This window comes from Passer montanus, unplaced genomic scaffold (assembly GCF_014805655.1).
Source record: "Passer montanus isolate IOZ18808 unplaced genomic scaffold, ASM1480565v1 scaffold11, whole genome shotgun sequence".
NCBI lineage: Eukaryota > Metazoa > Chordata > Aves > Passeriformes > Passeridae > Passer > Passer montanus.
The window spans coordinates 2,096,724-2,118,998 of NW_024357613.1; the positions used below are offsets into that span (position 1 = coordinate 2,096,724).

Below are 22,275 nucleotides of genomic sequence, written 5' to 3' on the forward strand. Positions count from 1 at the left end.
ACTATTCACATACTGTAAAAAGGCTATTAAACTTATTCCTATCATATTATATTTCTGCATGGCTAAAATAGATATTTTAATATTGCTATTTCCTGATGCAGATAATGGTCCTTTTTTCAAACCCTTCAGAAGAAATATTAGCCATTTTCTTTTGTCTTCAATAAATGGCTCTTTATCATTTTAATCTTCTAAAAATAATGAATAAAGCCTACAGGAACTATTATATTCCTGTATATTTATTTTAAACAGACCTGAAAATTAAGTACTTTCTCTTTAAAACTGTCCTACAATTCTGAAATTAGTAATTTTTATTTAAATGTTAAAAAAAACGTAATGTGGTTTTCTTTTTAAGTTTGCTTATTTTCCATCAAAAAGTTTCAAAAAAGTCTAATAAAAAGGCATATGTAACTTCAGACAAAAATTACACCTGCAATTATTGCTGTTTTAATAAACAGGATGAACTTCTCCGGGCTCTGTCATCTTACAAGCTGATAGCACCCAGATACCGATGGCGTAGGAGCAGGTGGGGCCAAGTGTGTCCCGTGGCTCTAAAGGAAGGGGACATTGTAATGGGAAACCCAGAGTTTGCTGTCAGGTTAGTGGAATTTGACACTCTTAATTTTCATATCTATTTTTATGTCTACATATGCTGGCTTCTCGTCTGTTTTAAGTTTTCTAGGTAAAATGTACGTTCTGTCATGCCAAGAGGCATTGAAAAAATTTGTGTTGAATCCACGGCCTTACCTCTTACCTCCAATGCCAGTTTCTCCTTGTAAAGTGTTCGTATTTGGTCCTCCATTCTCTGGAAGAACAACAATTTGTAATGTAATTGCACACCATTACAAAGGAAAGGTAGGTTTATAAATGTCTTAGATATCAGCTGGGGCTTGGAAATCAGTTAAGCACATTCTTGTCATGTTGTTAACATTCACATTACAAATATAGGGATTACAGAGGAAACACAGGATTTTAGTGAAATTCAGTTTTTTATAAAAGTAGCTACAGATCAAGAATACTTCTATATACCCTCTTACCTTGCAGTTGTCTTAGTATTAGAATACGATAAATAACTTTTGTATCTAAGATAATTAAATATAAATGCAAATTGAAAAAATTTATTTTTCAAAAAAACCCCAACCCTGCACTTGAATTATGTGTAAATTTTTCTGCAATCTGCAGAGCTTTTCCAAGATAGTTTTTATTTTATGGAAGTTGGATCAGTTGCTATATTTGTCTTCTGTGATATTTGTCTTTTTTCAAATCATTTCACTAGGTTCTTGATATGGACATAGTCATTCAACAATATAAAGAATCAAGAGAAAAAAAAACTGAGGAATTGCGAAAGGATGCAGTAGAAAAGGCTATAGCAGCAGTGAAAAATAAACTGGAATCAGAAGAACAATCAGAAGAATCAGGTGAATAAGCTGTTCTGTGGTCTTTGAAGCTGTTTTATTTGCTTTGCATTATTTAACTGAAGCAACTGAAGTTGCTGTCACTTTGACTTGAAAAAGTTGCAGAAGTTGTTATGATTGCTGGTCATTAAATATGAACTAAAAGAACATGCAGTGAAGGGAATAGCTTAGTAAAACTCAGTATTCTTTCATATATATATATATAAATCCTTTGAATATGAGGGTCATGTCAAAAAAGAGTTTTCTAACTCAGAGCTGAAAGAAGAAATTGGTTCTGACTGACACTGGTTGAAAACATTCTATTTTAATGATTTTATGACAAGTTAAATCTCTGCAAAAATGAAATTCTCATCCAGAAAGTAGCTTGTCAGCTGGACTGATGTGAATCCACAATATACAGATTTTTCACTTTGGAGCAGCCTTCCAATTATGCTGTCACAGATGGCATATTCATAAGTCGCTCCAGCTCTGGTCACATTCAGACTTCTTAAGCTGCCTAATTTTCTGCAGCTTGACAAACTCAATAAATATATTGCAAAGGTGAAAATAACATGTTAATTTAGTATCTTTTAAGCAAAGTTTGTATTTTTTCCAAGGAAGCTCAATGGAGGCTTTTCAAAATTGTTTCTTTTGAAATTAAAATACTCCATTGAATTAGAATTGCCTTTTTATAGTTAGCTAAAGTTATGGTTCCAATGGACAATGGGGCCATTTTGCCATATGTATCTAAGCAAGGAATTGTGTTTGACTTTCTCATGGGTAGATACATCTAACAAGAGGTCAGTGTATTCCTCTAGTGCTGCACAACTGGTGCTGGCAGTGATAAAAAAATCATTGGCATTGCAGTAAGAATAATGATGAGCTATGACACCAAAATTGAAACAGTTAAACAGTGTTACATTCCAGATTCCTGACTATGTAAATACTTTTGAGGACAGGGATGTTAATCCTATTAGAATTAATGAGAAATTAATCCTAATTAAAAATTTTATTGCAAAACGGAAGTACAAACAGAGGATGTATTTTCCCTTACATAACTTATTGTAGCATAAGATTGTTTCAGAATTTTTTAATAGATAAGGAGATGTTAGTTTGGGCTGCATTGAGGTTTTTTTTTCAGAATGGAAATTATTAAGATGCTGCCCCTTTTCTAGGCACCTTGTAACTTGGAAAAAATAACCTGATAAATGTGTACATTTGTGCATGTAAAAAGTATCAATACAATCATTGAAAAATCTTGACATAAATACAGAAAGTAAATATGGCATTTTTTCCAAATTTTACTCATGGTAGATACTGCAGTTCTAAAACAGTTCTTCACCAAATTTTATCAAATTAATTGTGAGTTAATGGTGAGTATTCCTTATAAAGTTTCAAAATAATTACAGTTGTTGTGCCAGCGATTAATAAGAAAATGTGGAAAAATATTGATGTTTTGCACATCATAGGGAATGCAGGCTACTTTTTGTTTAAAATACACTGCCTTGATCTAAAATTTGTATTGATTGAAAAATAATTTTGGTAAACTTTTTGATTTAGGGGAAATCAAATCAATGGAAATTCTAGTGTGCTGTAAGTGCCTGATTGTTCTGGTACAGAAATGTCATTCTGTTCATATTGAAACAATATTTAGCTTAGAGGTGGAAAATACTGTACAGTTAAAAAAGGTTGTGATTTTTATACTGAGAGAGCAAACCAACATCTTAGTTTATGAGACACACACTACCATTCAGAAGTGGTGTTTGTTTCTTTCTCAGAGCAATTGTGTATTGCTTAAAAATGTATGCTGTGCTGAAGTTACGCTATAATGCTTTATTTAAGTCCTAATTTTAAATTTCTCTGTGAAGTTAATTTTAAAAATCTATGGTGTTAGGAATACCAGAGATAACTGCTGACCACCCAGAAGTTCAAGCCATGGTAGAAGGAGCCATGAAAAGTGTGTCATTCTCTGAAGATACAATGTCATCTGAAATATATGCTGAAGCACTGGAGGAAGCTATTGCAGAGGTGAGACTGCAAGTACTATACAGCAAAGTACTTTTTCCTAAGAGGAACTTCTAACACTTTATGCATTATCCATATGTGTTCTTTGTAGTTCCATTTGAGAGATCAGTTTCATTTATATCACATAGCTCAAAAGCTTACATAGGGTTGAGGAGATACTGAGGAAGATCATGAAAGACAAATCCAATGAGGACTGTTTTATAGTCCTTTATATATAATGAAAATATGTGTGTGCATGTGTGTATATATTTCATGCACTTACACAGAAATTAGTTCTGACTTAAAAATTACCTGACCTACAAATTGTTAACGGCTGGGAGAATTATCTGACAGATCATTGTCTGCTTGCTCTATTCTTATATTTGTAGTCATTATTAAAGAACTGAACACCAGATGTAAGAGTTTGAAAAAAATTGTTTATGAAGATTTATCCAAGAATCTTGAAATGTTTTGAATTTGTTCAATGGTATGTAACTATTGAAACTGGAGTGTAAATTCTTTATAGGCAAGCTTAAAAAATCACTATTACATTAGTCTCTTCTTGTTTAAAATGTTTTTCATTTCATTCAGACATATAAATTTATAAATGTCTTACTTTTTACTGACCTGGAATGACAATAAGGAAAAATCATAGCATTTAGAAAGTAATTTTGTATTGTGCAGTCTTTTTTTTGTACATCTCACTTAAGTCTTTTTATATTCCTGAATGTGACATTTTCTAACAGCTTATGAAGACGAACAAAGACAGGTTTCCTGGTGCTTCAGAAAGAGGAGGGTGGGTAGTGGATAACTACCCTCTCTCAGAAGAACACTGGTCAGCTTTATCAGAGAAAGGACTTCTACCTGACACTGTTGTCTGTCTGAAGGATACACAAAAAGATGGTTAGTAAATGCACCCTAATGCAACTTTATATTTTCTTTCTTTATTTCTGTGTTGATATTTGCATATAAAACATACTTGTGAGAAAAACTAGTGGTTGTGTCCCATTTATAAAGCTTCAGGGGTCTGGAGAATGAATCATCCAGTGAATTAACAAGAGTACCACAATTTCTTATAATTTGGAGTTAGGGAATTACACAGAATTTAAGACGGAAATACTTTGCTCTAACAGCAAAGAAGATTCCCCCCATTTTAAATCAGTTTTCATTTTTCTCCTATTTACAACCAGCAGGAAATACCAATAGACTCTTGTAGCATCAAATTTTTGTATTCTTTGGCTGGCTGGCTGGCCACCAGCAGTGTGGCTGTTGGTCAAATTGCTCTGCCTTGTTTTTCCCTTTTGCAAAATCAGAGGCATGAAATTTCTCAGCTTGAGAGAAAATGCAAGGGGGAAAATTCTTGTATGCAGGGGTATCCTCTTCTCCATTATGGGATCAAAAATAAACCCCAGTAACTTCCTACCCAGATGGATACAATGGCTTAGTATCCATGAATTCAGAGAATTCAGTTACTTTATTCTTTCCAGCCAAAAGGAAGACTGGCACCAGGCATCAATAACTGAACACACTCATGAACTGTTAAAAAGTTTGTCTGTGAAATCATGTCTTCATGGATCATATTTGCTTGATTCATACCACATCACAAATTTAATTGACCTTTGACAATGTTTGATCATTACCTGTTCAACCCAGTCCATTAGAAACTTTATTCTTTCCAGCCAAAAGGAAGACTGGCACCAGGCATCAATAACTGAACACACTCATGAACTGTTAAAAAGTTTGTCTGTGAAATCATGTCTTCATGGATCATATTTGCTTGATTCATACCACATCACAAATTTAATTGACCTTTGACAATGTTTGATCATTACCTGTTCAACCCAGTCCATTATCAAAAAATCTTTCAGTGGCAGAAACTTCCACTGAAGAAAGGCATGATGGGTCTATTCACATATAGTTCAAGAAAACTCATTAGGTGCCCAGCATTGGAATCAGTGCAGACATCTTTTCAAACCCTTGTCCCTGAAAATAAAAATTCAACCTGAAAACATCAAGGTTACACAGTTTACTCAGAACAGATTTCTTATTTAAAAAACCCCAACTTTTCAGAAGTATGTCAGCTGGTCAGCAAATCATCCTCACAACTCAGGAATAGTACCTAAACTGCTTAGTCACACAACTTTGTGAAATTTTGTAGCTAAAAGTGTTTCAGTGTGGCCAGAGCTCATACATGGACTAAATACTGACTGAACATTTCTATGAGAAAGTTCTAGATCCAGTGTTTTGCAGAAGCTGTCATTTAAGACTTCACCTCAGACACTTTTGGAAAGAACCTAGGGGCAAATTGCATTTCCATGCCTCATCTTTGCTTCCAGCCATTCCAAGCTTATTGAAATGTTCATGAACCTAGTTTCTGGGACACAGTGCATTGTCCTTTCATACATCCACAAAAAGCATCTCCTTCCTGTAGTTGGCATATGGTAATGAAATGTCAATACTGTGTGCTAAATAATAAACATCAGGAGTCTGCCTCTAGTCTGTACTGCAGGGAGAGCACTGAGGTGGGAGAGATGCTTTCAGAATTATATTAAATTTCTCTTCACTTCTCAGAATTTAACAAATTAGTGATTTAGTTGAATAGAAGAAAAGGTTGTCTCTTTTCTGATCGGTAACTGCTCCTTTTATTCTTTTTTCTTTTTTATTTTGTGAAGGGAAGAATATGGGAATTCATAGCAGAGACTTTCAAATTAAAGCCTCTCTAGAGCCTTCCTATTATGTGCTTCCTTCCTGCAGTATACACCTCTCTGCCATTTCCACTAGTACTCAAAACCTAGCTCTGAATTACTTGCTCTAATCTGAACAACCTATTTTCTACTCTTGCTAGTATAAAAATTTAGCTCAAAAATGTAGATTTTTGCTTATGCATATATTTCCTTGAATTTAGCTATTTTGTTTCACTTTATTCTTTTTATTTGCACAATTGTATTGACTCTTTACTTGATTCCCACTTGTTTCTGTCATTTAAGTAATCATGTAGTTGTGAAGTTTACATTTTCACAGCATTTCAGTCGTTACTTTGTAAGCTGTTTCCTAGCCTAAACTCTCGTAAGTCCATTGATGAAAACAGGTTTTAGCCCCACAGCAGATATATAATTCTCTTTGTCAAAGTAAACAAATCAGTAGAGTTCCCAGTAGGAGCAGCATATTCTTCATTTCTGCCAACCAGCTGCAGTAGTGGACGTATGCACATTATTTATATTTTTATTTGAATGTTTTTCATTTGTTTCTTCTTAGAATTCTTTGTATACTTGCAAATAAAAGAAATGTCAGAGTAACACATGATATATGAAAGTATAAGATAAATTATTTCAGTTCTGCGTCCCTTTATAGCCTTCATAACCTTCCAATATCCCAGATTCAGTTTTTTAGGTGCTTTAAATTGAAAAAAAAAGGTTCTGAAATTGTAGAAATCAATTGTAGAAATTCAGAGTTATATATACTTTTTGTTGACTTTAAAAGAAGGTTGTCAATAATTTATTAATTGATATTTCTAACCCAATCACTTTAGTTTTATACAGATGCATTAAAGTCATTAGTTATATAATTGTGCTGCAGGAGCCTGTATACTACACAGAGCATACCTAGCAAGTAAGAATGAAAATAATTCTGAGATTTTGGAAAGACCAACAGATGAAGCCTTAGAAAAGAAAGAAGATGATGCAAGGTAAAATATTCCAAATATCTGAATGTATAAAATGAGCACAAGAAAATTCTAGCCTCACTTTGTGTTAAAGGTATCAGTGCATTTATCACACAAATTAACTAAAGCAGTACACTAAGACTAGTTATCATATATAGGAAATAATCAAATATCTGCTATCTTTGAGGAATATTTCATTTATATCAGTACATATGGTGGCAGTAAAATCTCTTTCTAAATGTTTTTTCATTAGCCTTTCATTAGTCCAACCTTTTATTGGAATGAGACAAGAAAATTTTAGATAATAACATATATATGATTTTTATTTTTACAACCAAAATTATATATTCACATCTTTACATTTAATATATCTGCAACTTGCTTTAGTGATATTTGTAAAGGTCTTAAGATAAACTTTTAATTACAGAGGAGGAATGGAAGAAACACTGACACAAGAGGAAGATCAGTCGTCAGCTCCTGCTGAGAAGAAAGGTGTGTATCATTTGACTTCTGATATAATTGTGTGTTTCAATCATTTAGTGGCTTGATTTTCCAGTTTTGATTTCCTTTTTTACATTCAGCATCTAGAAAAATGACTTTTTGTTACTCTCTTCACTGGTCACTCTCTTCACACATTTCTTTGTATCATTCCTCATGGATGTTACAGAGTAGAGATGGTTTCCATTAAATCAGCCAGCACTGTTGCAGTTTTCAATAAATCCAAAGGATGGGATTCTATCTCCTCTAGTAACTTTTCTAAGAGGGTTATTAACTGTCTTGAAACTACTCATGAAAAAATCTCTAGCTCTTTAAAAGGTACAAAGCATTGCTGGAACTTAGTCAATAGTTAATGAGAAAATCACAAAATTGTCTGATTTTTCTGGTCTTCCTCCAATAAGCTCAAGCTGAAGTAATCAAAAGGGAATGGAAATCAGTTCAGCAGTGGCCCTCTTAACATGCATTGGGAATTGCTCCATCTGATAGCAGTACACATTATGAATTGCTGAATCCAGAGCCCAGCAGGGGTGAGGCTGCAGCAGCTCCATGTCCCCAGGACCACGCAATGAGTCTGAGCATGTATTCCCATTTCCCCTTTCATCCTCTTCTTACTCTATTATCCATGCTAGCTCCTCTCCAATCCACTTTGATCCTTGCTTCCCTTTGCCTTCTCAGAAAAGCTTCCTAATATTATAAATCTCCCACAATCCCAAACAGCTTTTCCCTAGGCATCCCCTAATGAATCTCATGCCCTGTAGGCAGTAATACACCTCAGACAGAGAGCTTCTTGAGGTGACCCATCTCAGCAGATTTCACACCCAGACAATGCCTTCATCACCATCTTCTAATGGCCCTGAGGAGTGTCAAGTCAAGGTTATATTTGTTGTGATTAAGTTTTGGGGGTTCAGCTATCTGTCGATGTTTCTCCCCTCCTTTCTGCTTATGGAGATTAATCTTTAACAGCATAATTTAGCACCATAAAAACTAATGGAATTCTGTGTATTACATAAGGTTTCCCCTTTGGTAACAACATCAGTAAAACATTTTGGGTAAAGATGTTCTTATTTGTTGCTTTCTATATTGACAGAACCACATATTTTTTTGTTTCCTGTAAAGACCCTATTTTATGTCAGAATTATGTTATACTTACTTTCCTGCAGAGTAAATATAATTGTCCTGGGCAGAATAGTCTGTGAGGAGTGAGATTTTTGCAGCAGACCAGCTGTCACAAATAGGCTGGATTTTTGCACCTCAGATTGTGTCAGTTGCATTGAGGCTTAGAGTTAGTTCCAGTGGTTTGAGCCTCAATAGTCCAAAAAGCTGCAGGGTTTTATTTCTCTCTTAACCCTCTTAACCTTCTTTAATCACTGCCTAGTTTCTAAGAAGAATGATTCTGTCTGATTTGGATCAGCTGTCACAATAAATTACCATGCATAAATATCTGTCTCTATATCAAGAACTAGGCTGGGGACTTTGGAGTATTTTCTTCCTCTACTATACAGTCTCAAGATTTCCTATTCATAGCCTAAATTATCACCCAAGGCCTGGGGATGAATTCTGACTTTCATTTTTTCTCATCAAGGATCTAGACTGCTATTGCCATTTTTCTTTCAAACACAACATACTGGTTTCTATACAAAATTACTATGGCCAAGCTTAAGTTCTGTATTACCAGTATGTCTCAAAAGTATTCTCTTTTCCTTGACCTAGTCTGGCATTTATTTTACATATATTTAACAAGGCCTAAGTTGTAAAGGTAGTATAAAATAGACTGAATAAGATAGCATGCTTTTAAATTTTAATGAAGTAACATTTCACCTACTCTGTGAAAAAAAGTACTGTAGCTTTCTAGGGTTCTTTAAATTGCATGTAAGCTTTTTAAAAAATCCACATTATAACTTTTATAGTTTCTAATAAAACACATAGCTTTTCTCCAAAGGGAATAAATCCTCTAGTATTAAATATAAAGGCTTCTACAAAGATACTTTGTCATCCTCATCTCAAATAACAAAGTTCATGGTAGTTTTGAATTTCTAACTAATGTTGATCTGAGTACAACAAAACAACATTTAATGATTACAGAAGTAATAATGTCATGTGGTCTTAAGACATGTTAAGTCCTTGTTCAGAGGAAATCATGTTTTCCTACACCTACATTTTATTTCAATAATCAAACACTGACTCACCAAAACACTTCAGTCATGCTGCTCTTAGCCTGACATCATTTTATTTCACATGTAGTACCATCAGCACATTGACTGCAGCTTTTCTCCCATGTGACATGTCTTTGCAGCAATATAGACAAATATTCACAGTTCACATGTTCCCAGTTTGTTGAGTTTTTATAATATAAAAAAAGATAGCTCAGAAAAAATACTCCAGAGCCTAAATCCTACTCTTTTGACCTCTCATATATGGTATCCCATGGGAATGGCTCAAATCTGCACCAGGAGAGGCTTAGATTGGGCATCAGGAAGTGTTTCTTTACTGAGAAGGTGGTAAAACACCAGAACAGGATTCCTAGAGATGTGAGTGATGCCCCAAACATTTAAGAAACATTTAGGAAATGCCACTAATAACATGCTTTAACTTTTGGTCAGCCCTCAATTTCTCAGTTGATGAGGAGTAGATGATCATTGTAGGTCCCTTCCAACTGGAATAGTTCAGTTCTATTCTATTCTATTCTATTCTATTCTATTCTATTCTATTCTATTCTATTCTATTCTATTCTATTCCATTCCATTCCATTCCATTCCATTCCATTGTATATAAGTAGATGCACATTTTAATAATCACAATTTTTGTCATGTCAGTGGAATCTGGGATTACTTCAGCACTGAACATATTCAAGTTTATAATTGTCTGTGTTTAAAAGGAAAAAATGGTTCCAGTAATGAACAAGGTACTTACCCATGTCTTAATGAGAGTAAAAGCAACTGGAGAAGGAGACTTCATGTAAATCTAACAAATGTAATTAAGTGAGTTAAGAAGCTAAGTTCAATGCTGAAATGTCTGCTAAAGCTATAGAAATCAATTTATGTGGTAACTCTTGCTTGTAATGTCTCACTGAAAATTATAGCCTCATATATTTTTTTCATGTCCTTTGACACAATTATTCTGAGGGGGTTTTTTAGGAATTTCTTACTTTATTTAAGCATTTTTGCAGAAGCCTTGCATGAGTATGACTGTATTTATAATAGGAGACAGCTATATCAATTAATGAGACGATATTTCAGCTGTTGCAGATGAGTTCTCAGCTTCAAGCACATCTGTGGGTTCACTCCAATCTTCCTGAAGTAATGCTTGGCATATTCTTTTCCTGCCACATTTCTGCCAGAGAGTACTTCCTTTCTATAGCAAACTCAACTGGAGCACACATGCCTATGCATCAGTACCTCAGGCTGGTGTGTTTGTACAACCCCATCTTCACTGATGTCTCTTCTGCTGCTCTTGCTATTTGCTAAGAAGTTCTTGGCAAAAATAAATCAGTAGCTGGGCTCATAATTCCAGATGTCACCTCTTATGCTTGTGCTTTCACAGCTGCTAAGATCAGTATTAATTATAAACTCTTTAATATTGATTCCCAACTCTTTAATATTGATCTTCTTTCTCATTACAGATGGTGGAGCGTTGAATCAATACCCTTCTCTTAGGCTTTTATTCTATTTTCTTGCTTTTTTATTTTTATCATAATGCTAAATTCAGTAAGATATTTGAAACAACAACAGCAAAAAATAATTAAACCTGTTCATGTTAGTGCATTTCCTATTTAGTCCTTGAAGATAAATACTTTTTGGAATCAATTGTAGTTATAACATTTACCAGGCAGATGATGTGTGCTCAGTCCTACAGCATCTAAATATATTTCCTTTTTTTTTCTTGACTGACTTGCATCCTGATTTGTGCTTTCCCGTACTTTTAACTGGAGGTTTTTCAGAGAGAAAGCTTGGACAAGGACAGTTGATTAAACTGGAGATGAGTGATTGCAAATTACTTGTACTGCAAACTTCAAAGCAAGCTCTAGTCATATTACCTTCACAGTTTGTTCAGTGTGTGAGCAAAGCTGCATTATCTTCAAAGCCACTTTCTGCTGTCCTTCATAAATCAGATGTGATAATTGCATTTTAATACCTGTAATCCCAGCATTTTAGGCAGTGAAATTTCAAAATTCAAAAACCAGAAAGATTAAGAACAACTTCCTCAATTAAATCCCAAATACCTTCAGTTCTTAAATTATTTTAGTCTCTCATTCAGATAAATAAAGACTAAGGAATATTGGTGGAGAGCAACTATGCAATGTTTTGCAGAAGAAAAAAGAACAAAAGCTTTAGATTTTAAAATATACATTTTAGCTTTTATCTGCTAGAATTTTTAGAATATTTTAAAGAACAAACTAGAAATAAATCAAATAGAAACCATTTTATTTTAATAAAAAGTTGTTAAATATACATATTTTTATGTATATTTATGCATTATAAATAATCAACTTTATCTGTAAACCAAAGTTGTCTTTCCAATTAAAAAAATCAGTACATACAATATAAGTTTGTCTATTGAGCACATTTCACTGTAACATGCTGAAGATTATTTGGCTGTGTATATTTATAAGTAAGAAATGAAAAGTATAAACAAGCTACAGTCTGTTTCAAAAAGGCATGTGAAAATACATTCGTAATGAAATACAGATCAGTTCCAAGAAATGAAAAGTGTCACTGTTATGGTATATTTTGCCTTTCTGTTTATTTTGTTAATTAAGCTCTAATGAAGAAGACATGCTGGCTTCTGGTGTGTCTGTGTCAGCTTTGGCAGTGTTTCAATGAGGAGAAAAGAAGGACTTTTTCATCTTTTTTGATGTTGCATATGGACCCAGGGAAGAAAAAGTCACAGATACTAAGATATTAAAGGCTCTCTTTCCCCAACAATTCACGTAGAGAATGTGGGGGCAGAAAGCCTTCGAGGATTGTTTGTCACTATGGTAACGATGCTCAGTAAGAGCACAGAACATGCAGAACAAAAGAATATGAGAAATAGGCATATAGGCATTCCCTACAAAAGCCCAAGATTTAAGGCTGGGGAAGATTGTTTCTTATCACAGCTGTGATAAGAAAATTAAATTAAGAACAGTACTGTCAGGTAGAAGGCCATCTTCTTGGAGAGAAAGTTGTTTGCATTTTTATATAATTTATTTTTAAACCACTGCTGTCTTTTAATGTATTTTTCTTGACTGTGTTTTTAATTTTTAAAACCTATCTTCTCACCATAAATGACGTTGCCAAGCAGAGTTATTATAATTTATATCTAAAGGCAAAGGTACAGCTGCCTTACTTGGTCCCTGGTGAGACAAACTAAATGTCAGGGAGACAACATTTTTGTCATAATAAGGTTCAAATACCTGAACCAAAACCAAATTAAGTTTGGGTTTTCTGATTTTACGTCTGTCTCTTTTCACTGGGAATGTAAACCTCTTTCCAGGCGAAAGTTTCTCCAGTTCACTTAGACCTGGGTAATCTATTTAAGGGTTTTATAAGTATACAATAGTAGCTGCTGGATATGTTTCCTTAAGCAACAAAACCTTCTGGATAGAGGTATTCTGTTGGAATTATGTGTTTAAAGTAGCAAAACAAAGCTGGAACACATGCTGGTCAATCTTTTGCTAAATATGGCCTGTCAGGAAAGGTAACATGAGTTGTAAGTGCATCTGAGATAAAGGTCATAGAAACTGCACTATTAAGTGGATTCATTGCCATGTTCAGTATTCTGTCTCAGATGATGCCAAGGATTCATTTAAATCTCTTGTTCTGCTTGTACATTTCCAAAGTGTCGTGACCTACTGAGAACTGAGAGGTTTTCAAAGGGTTGGACTGTAAGATGATCTGTTGAAAGCCAGCCCTCATCCCATCTTCCATGTGTTACTGCTGTGGATAGGGCTGTGGTTCACAAGGCAGCACATGTGATTTCTGCAGTGTGACTGTGCCAGGGAAAACATGTGCAAGCAGCAGTTAGTGTAACCCAGTTATTAATGTATCCTTTCCTTCTTTTCTTAAAATCTGTGTTCCTAAGGGAGTCATCATTACATACTGCATTAGAGCTGCCCACATGTAAGCAGGTTTTACCTGGCTAAATCTCTGTCTCATTTGGAATTTATCACTGCAGAATGCAATATAATTAATGGCATCATTTGCACAATATCTTTTAATGTACATAAAAAGATGTATTTATGTTCCTATTTAGAATCATGGTAAGAGGAAAAAATGTCATTGCAGGGTATAGATAATGACATATATAGAATTAATGCCTAGTTTAGAAACATGCAAATGTTCGTAAGCCTTTTCAAGGGAAAATATTGTTTCTAATTCAAGATCAAACTATTTGAAATCTGCAAGGTGTCTCTCTGTAATGATATTCCCTTTTGCACTTTGATTTATATTTAGACTAATAATCAAATAAGAGGAAGGTTAGCCACTGATGTGTCAGTCTAATACTTGTGTTCAAAACCAAAAAAACAGGCGGGAGACGTATTAAGTGTTGGTCATTATAAAAGACCACAAAAGTACTTGTCAAAATGCTCATTTGTTAATAGTTTTGCAGTTTACCTTGGCTGTGCAATGGTATTGCTGGAGCAGGGCCTGACAGCCCTGAGGGCTGACAAGGGGGTCCTGGGCTGTGGGCAAGTGGGGGTCCCTGAGCCAGCACATGAATTGCTATAGAGAGCCCAACTTGCTTCAAACCTCAGTTAATCATGGATATCGTTCAGGTAAATGGTGGTAGTGAGAGAATAAAAGTTTCAATGTCAAAAGTAGAAGAATATAATTATTAAAAGCATATAAATATTTCAACATTTAGCGTATTTCTAGAGAGCTTTGTGACACAGATCCTTAAGAAGATGTAGACATTGTAGTGCCCAAAACTCCCACACTACCTCTAAAGGGCCTGATTTCATGTATGGACTAAAGGGTTGTAGAGATAGGCACAAGTAGCAAACTAGCAAGGGACCAATCTTAGTGGGCCATGATGGAATTTCAAAAGGAGTGTTAGATATGGTCCTTGTTCTGAAGGCATTCACATATCCCAGCTGATATGGCACTTGGAGGTGATGCTTGAGTTGGTAGAATATTACACAAGAATTTGGCAGCATCTTTACTCTGACAACTACATTTTGATCTGTTTTCTGCCAAATCTTACTGGTACCTAATCACTGAAACCCTGCTACATTTTACACTTTTTTGCCTTTTGGCTCTATTTTGGAAAATTAAATTAGTCATTTGCAAATTTCTTCAACAGTCCACAAGAGGAGATTGAGAGATAATTGGTTCTGGGAGGAAATATGTTTTCTTAATGAAGAAAGTTGTAACAGGGCAATTTAACCCTTCATAAGCCAGAAAAATTGTTTGGATTTTTCAGGGACAAAATCAAAATGAATGTTACAGTGCTGCAATTTGGCAGAGTGAGCATTGGCCTGCTTAATGCCAGAGAGTGACCATAAAGCATTGGGGTTTTAATGTTTTGTATTTTTGAGAAAATAGTCAAAGCTTTTTACATACAAGGTATTGCAAAAGACTTTCATTTTTAATAATACCTCTGCTTTGTTCATGTAGGAAGTTACATAAGGAAGAACAGTAGTAATGGTCCTTTTTATGTAAAAAATCAGTTGAAGTTCATTGGAATAGGCTGAGCATGTTGTTACTGTGTCAAAATCTGTTAATGCTCTTTCAAATTAAAAACAAGACAGGAACAACAAGAGAAGGGGGAAATTTTGCCAAAATAGAGAATAATTTCATTCACTGTTACATTTTTTTCTTGTATCTTCATTTCTGGCAAGAAAAAAATACAGCTTACAGCATATGCTGTAAGTCCCAGCAAACTTAGAGTAATATCAGATCATTTAACTCACTGCTCTCAACTGCTTTTCTGCCTTTAGCTGACATCACTTATTAACAGAATACAAAAGGAAAAATACAAGAAAAAAAGACAATCAGAGTTGAAAATTATATGAGTGCAGAGAATGGGAACAGCAGCAACAACACCACATTGCTGCTGCCAGCGACACAAGGTCTTTATGGTGTCATATAGGCACTTGGGTATCATCTTCTAGCTGAGATAGGATTTATCTCAGGATTTTCAGGGTCTAACAATGTAAGAATGGATAGTAATTGCAGTCCTATCTAGCTCCTAATTGAAATCTTTTTTAATGTGTCAATATCAAGTTTTTAATTCCATATCTGTTGTCAATATCAAGTTTTAAATTCAACATCAGCTGTCAATATCACGTTCTTAATTCCATCTGTCTTCTTCAGCAAGAAATTGTGGTGGAAGAAACTAACCCCTTGTTTATTTGCTCACAGAGTATGACAACACGTTTGGTATGGTTTTGTCCTGTTTACAATGTGTACTGCCTGTGACTTTCTTATTTATATTAATGCATCCTTTCAGTCTCTAAATTCTGTCAGCTTTCTGTGAGACAGTGTTAGGAAACATGCTTGGACTGATCTTAAACAACAGACACTACAAATTTCTGCATGTTCCTTAAGAGACTAAAGTATTGTTTCTCTCTTAATTACTAAACAAGTGATTGTATGCAGACATGGCTTCATTAAAGCCAGAATTTCCTGTGAGAGTTTCCCAGTTCCAGTATTTACAGAGGGAGGTCATGATAAGATTATTTACATTATTTTCGTTTATTTGTTCATTCAAATTTTTCCCATACTGGCATGACTATATGGAGAGTCTGTCAAAAGCTGTTCATTATTGAACCATAATTTTTAGATTAATGTATTCTGTATTGTATTTCTTTGCAGAAAGAGTCATATTTATTTTGAGTGCTGATTTAAATAACCATATGCAAATATAGTTCAGCAATTTGACCTCATTTATTTTCCTGGAGAAGCCTCAGTGTATAGAGTATCAACATAATTAAACTATGAGTTTGCAAAGTGTCTTTGTAAACTACTAATATAATTCATAATTATGGGGAGGAAGAAGCATTAAAAAGTATACCACCATATGTTAGCAATATAAAAATAGTCATAAAGAAGAATGATGGTTTTTAAATGTAGAAAATTTTATTGGAGCATTGCCTATTTTACATTATTTGATTTTCAGAAATCATGCAGCCTGAGTTTGCAGAGGATGGTTTTCCAGATACAGAAGAAATGAAAACACTTAAAATGAAGATTGACCTTTTCATGAATGATTGGGAAAATATGGAATCAGAAATCAAGCAGTCATCTCAAGTTCAGGTGGTTGTTTTAGAGATTGCTGAGCAAACACCAGAAAGTCTGCTTAATCAAACCGTGCTGGTTATGGAAAGTAAGTAATATTGTTTATGTGATTATTATCACTTGAACTATCAAGAGGGATTTTGGATAGCTCAAGCGACAAGCACATTAGGGAGTAGGTTATACTCAGTTTGATATTGCTAATATGAAGAGGGTCATACTGTGTTCTCTGAGTCAGCTGAAAAGCATAATAGCAGCCTTTCAGACATCTAAGAGTGGGGGAAATATATATATTATATGGCTATGCAAATAGGTGCATAATAGCTCACTAAACATTCTGATAGCATATTTCCACAGTTACTTGTTCTATTTGTGTGTGCCAGGATACTGGTTTGAGAAATGGACAGACGGTGAAGGTTCACTAATGTGTAATATTCATTGGGTTAGTGAGACTTTCAGGGTGCGTAATAATCTAACCTAACCACCTGCACAGACTGGACTTCAAAACTGAATTTTACATTTTTTATTTTAAAATTAATATTTATTTGGCAAATTAAATTTCTTCATTTGTGTGGTCTTGCAGAATTTTGAGCATTGGATAAATAATACTACATTTTTTCCTATTATTACTACAAATCAAGTGTTTTATTAACCAAAACATCTATCATTCTGGCTCTATAATAAACTGAAATTTGAGTGGTTGTTCTTCCCAATAAGTAACAGGAAAAAAAATGTTGCAAACAGTAATGGTACTATCTGCATATGTTTGTATAATACTTTTGTAATACAAGTTCTCATTGAAAATACATTTTACTTCAACCAAAAACAACCTGTAGAATTTCCATTTTTGGAGGAGGCAATATACTAATTTCCACATCAAGGGAGAACATTTTGTTCTGTGAGTAGAAGAAATGCAAGATACAATTGGCAATATTTTCTTCCATGTATGTGCTTACTTTCATGGGCAAAGAGAATATATACTGGTATAGCCAAAGGATAACTACTGAAACAAAAAAAAAAACCCCAACCTTTTCAGAACCTTTTAAATATTATGGCTGGGAATTTTCTGATGAAGACTTAGAGGAGGAAGAACAAGATCTGGCTGCTGAAGCAGAAAATGAGGAAGAAGAAGAGGAAGAGGAAGGTGAAGAAGAGGAAAACGAAGGGGAAGAAGGGGAAGAAGAGGAAGAAGTAAGCATGCCAGTTTTTATCTATTTATGCTTTTATTATAACTCCTTTATTTTGAGTTTGAACATAACCTCAAAGAAGACAGATTTTGCTTGATCCTGATGGGTTTTTTTTGATCCAGTTGAAGCCTTCTTACTGAATAATTATTAGTATGTACTTCAAGAACACTTCCACTGTATTTCTGTGTTGTGGCCAATAGTAGTTTTACTACAGCAAGAAGCTCAAATACCCCATGCTGATAGAGAGAATGACTGTAGTTAGTTTTGCCAGATGGCAAGGAGGGGTTTTATTAAAAAAACAAATGTGAACTTTGACTTCTGTCAGTTAACAATGATTCCATGAGCCATCATGTAAACATCAGAAGATGCAGAGTCCTGTTCCATTTCAGCTATTGACAATTTTCACACACCCACTTTAATGAAATTAGAGATCTAGCTTTGCCTTTCTATTTTCATCCTATATTGGAAGATTCCCATCCTCAAATATAACAGTACAAGATATCCACAAACTGAGAGCAGCATTGAATATATTTTTTAGAAATTAACTTTCCTAGATAACTAATCTGACTTCATAACACCAGCTCTCACTGTATTTTCTGAAGAGATTTACATTTAAACAGATTAGTTTCAATAACACAGTAGGAAAATATTTTATCATAGATACTTCTACCTTAATTTTGGTCCTCAGTGGCTAACTATGATATTCTTGATATTTTTAATTTAATTCTTTTCTCAGTAATTCCCTTGGACAATTTGTTTCTGAATCTATTGTTCAGAATTGAACAATGAATTGTTCAGAATCTAAAAAGTGTGTATTTTCATAGACTTATTTTCGGCATGCAAAATGTTCTGAGAATACCATCCTAATTCAATCGTTACTTGATATACTTGGTATTATTTCATCTGATCTACTTAATCTAAGTAAACTCCTGAATTCTAAGAGTTCTTTAAAATTTTCATATTTTCAGGATGAAGAAACAATTAAGCAAAAGAAAAGGCATATGGGAGACACAAAACACTTTTGTCCAGTCAGTCTGAAAGAGAACTTTGTCCTCCACCCTGGGCTCCAGGAACATGCAGCTAAATATAAAGAAAAGATTTATTACTTTTCAACTTCTGAATACAAAGATAAATTTTTGAAGAACCCTGAGGAGTATGTGGCTCACAATGAACCACTACAAGTGAGAATCTTAAAATTTATTTAAAGCATATAATAGCAGATTAACTACTCTATATTTCCATTTAGATTTGTTTATTATGGCTGATTTTTTTCTAAGTAACAATATATTAGGCAAGCCCTTGAAGCAAATAAAATCCATGGCTTCCCTAGTGATTTTTAATGTAAATTTGAATTAATACATCGAATTAATGATGCAAATACAGCAGAAAAGAGAGGAAGATTATAAAGGCTTGCAATAATCTTAAAATGTGTTTAAAAAATGACACATATTGGGGGTTTTTTGTAACTTGAAAAAGGGCAAATGAACAGAAGATTTACCAGACTTGTCTAATGAAGTTTCATTTTTACCTGCTGATAGTAGGGTAGTAAATTTGTTTGGTGTTTCCAGAGAGCAGGTAGTTTATTTAGAACAAAACCAGAAAATCTGGGAATCCTAAAATACAAAAGTATGTAACTGTTTCTGATGGATTCCTTAATAATGATATTTTTTAAGTGAAAAACAGTAGGGGGTGAGTGTGCTCCAAAATGTTAGAGAATATTCTGTTTCTTTCCTACAGGCTCCTCCTTTACGGGTGTGTTTACTTGGGATTCATGGAGCAGGTAAAACTACTTGTGCACGAGAGATAACAGATAAATTAGGCATTTTCCATATTCAATTTGAAGAATATCTACAGGAATTGATTTTACCCAAAACTAAAAGGAAAGTTGGGCCCTCTTTTGATGAAGATCATGAAGATGACAATAAAATACCAGAGGAACTGGAAGACTTCTCTCAGACCATAACTGAAACTGAAACAGAAAAAAACAAACAGGTAATATTTTATACATTCATACACAAAATAACAATTTTCTGGCCAGAAAAGGAATTTCATATAAAATTGTAAAAATTGTAAAATTATGTTAAATTAAATACTTGATGAAATTTGGAAGTAATATTTCATTACAACATTTTATAAATATCACAAGCATTCCTCAAAACATTTTCAAGAGTTATATACAAGTTTTTTTCTAAATATTAGAGATAGATGCTAAATGCCTAATGGAAGACCAACTGAGGGGAAAAAAAGGGTCAAGGTCAGAATAATAATGGGAAGGTATCGTTTCCTTTAACTGTTTATAATATGCAGATTAAGTCAAGTGCATGTGTTCCAAGTGCACAGGACTTTAAAAATGTTCCCTGGCTGTGCTCTTTGCATTCTCTTGGAGCAAAAGAATAGAATGCCTCTACCAGCTCTTTGATCTGATCATCCCTTATAAAAAATCAGAAATCATCATCAGTAGTAACAGGGTAAGCTTGTATTTTTTTAATGCAATAGGTTTCTTAACTTGGATTTTAGTGTTTCTTTGCCTATTGGCAGCAGTTTCAAACCAGAAAAATAAAGCAACTCTTGGGTAGCATAAAATATGCCTTGTAGCTTAACTTAAACACTGTTTCAAATAGCTGTATGTTCATGATACTGGTAGAATAATTAATGAATTATAATTTTTAGAAAATTAGTGCTTTTTCTTAATCAGATTGACTACTACCTTAAAATCCTTATAAATGCACATTCTAAACTCTATCTCTTACAGGATACAATTTCTCTGAAGAAGAAAGTTTAACATAACTGTTTATTGGGGAGAATATTTTCTTTTATTGGGCAATGATCTGTTGGGAGAAAAAAAATCACAAAGTTCTAATGCAAATGAATTCTTTAGATAGCAATGCGTATGATAAAAGCCATTCATTATGTGGAGAAGTCTCACCACAGGTACACAGCATATGAATCTTTCAAAAATGTGTAGTAAAAAACTGAAAATCTATCTGTCACCCAAAAGAAATAAGGATTTATCCAACACTCAAAGATTCAGGAAGAAATGTGTTTCTGCATCACATTTGAAGAGCCTTTTTTTTAGTTTGTGCTCCTGATATCTGCCAAGTTCCTTCAAATTACTAGTCATCAAAGCTCTTCAAACACTTCCTACTACAGGATTTAAGGAAGGAGGCAGGAGAGGCAGCAGGCTACAGAGCAGGAGGCATACAGAAACAACTCAGGCACAGTATTAGGAAGATGAGCACCCAATGGAAGTGGAAAATAATGAGGGCTCTGAATTTAATTTTATTTCTGCTCTTTTACAGCAGTAAAAAATCTAGAAAATATGAGTCTGACACTGAAACATGGTCTTTGCAAGTACAGTTTAATCTGTGGCCTAGAGGGTGCTGTGTTTAACAGGAAAGCCTGGGTAAAAAATGGTACTACTCAAAACCAGAATAGGATCAAATTTGGGATAATTTATGTAAATTGGACATATGCAGGTCAATGCTGTGCACTTGCAGGTGCTGAAATAGCTGCCAAAGGTACATTAAAGGCCACTCTACTATCTTGAGAAGTAGAGCAGGTCCCTGATAATTTGGAAGGTAGTGTTCTAATGAAATAGTACAAGAGCAGATAATATTGGAAGCAAATGCTTCAGCACAGATAGAGTACAGATCAAAATCATGGATATCAGAACAAAAATCCAGGTTTTCATCAAAATCAAAGAAGGGGTTATTTTGAAAATCCAGTTTACAACTTGGTCATCACAGCCAAAAATATAGCAAGTGTTCCTGGCACTGATGGTTATGGCTGGCTCTCACTCAATTTTATTTTTTTGGCATAAATACATGTTTTATACCAAGGCATTTCTGTTATTATTTTTTCCTTGTCATCTTTAGATCTGCTTGGAAACAATCTTTGACTTAGTATTTTTTTTTCCTCATACTTCTTTTAAGGTGCTTAATCTGATGCTGTGACCTAAGCACAGCTCATACGATTTCAGTTCAGTTTAGAAACCCATTCACTGGTCCCTGCACAAAACTCCAGAGGATAGTTTCCAAGGCTGTAGAGCTCCCAGGCATTTCTCTGAATATGAATACCACTGGACTGTCTGACTATCCTATTTTTCACTGACCCTCCAATTCTGCAAAATTTCATTAAATTCCATTGTATCATTCTCTTTCACTTTGGCACAAGACAGTAGAAGTTTATCTGTCAAAGCTTAAGGGCAGCTATAATGTTCAAAGCAAAACCACTAAAGGCAAACAAAAATATACCATGCAGTCTGGGAAGGTCAGCAAAAAGACATCATCTTGGTTGTCTTAGTGCCACATCATTGACAG

General features: G+C 34.3%; 1 protein-coding gene across 3 annotated transcripts in view; it reads left to right on the forward strand.

Annotated features, from left to right (window-relative positions):
* AK9 (adenylate kinase 9) overlaps window positions 1-22,275 on the forward strand; it is a 59,377-nt gene that overhangs the window by 17,546 nt on the left and 19,556 nt on the right. For all 3 annotated transcript variants that reach the window (XM_039725858.1, XM_039725852.1, XM_039725867.1), the window contains 11 exons: window positions 456-595; window positions 672-852; window positions 1,274-1,415; window positions 3,286-3,419; window positions 4,142-4,298; window positions 6,972-7,080; window positions 7,484-7,548; window positions 16,654-16,860; window positions 17,806-17,960; window positions 18,925-19,137; window positions 19,694-19,948. In XM_039725858.1, the coding sequence (XP_039581792.1) occupies window positions 456-595; window positions 672-852; window positions 1,274-1,415; window positions 3,286-3,419; window positions 4,142-4,298; window positions 6,972-7,080; window positions 7,484-7,548; window positions 16,654-16,860; window positions 17,806-17,960; window positions 18,925-19,137; window positions 19,694-19,948 (1,758 nt within the window). The remainder of the gene's footprint in view (window positions 1-455; window positions 596-671; window positions 853-1,273; window positions 1,416-3,285; window positions 3,420-4,141; window positions 4,299-6,971; window positions 7,081-7,483; window positions 7,549-16,653; window positions 16,861-17,805; window positions 17,961-18,924; window positions 19,138-19,693; window positions 19,949-22,275) is intronic.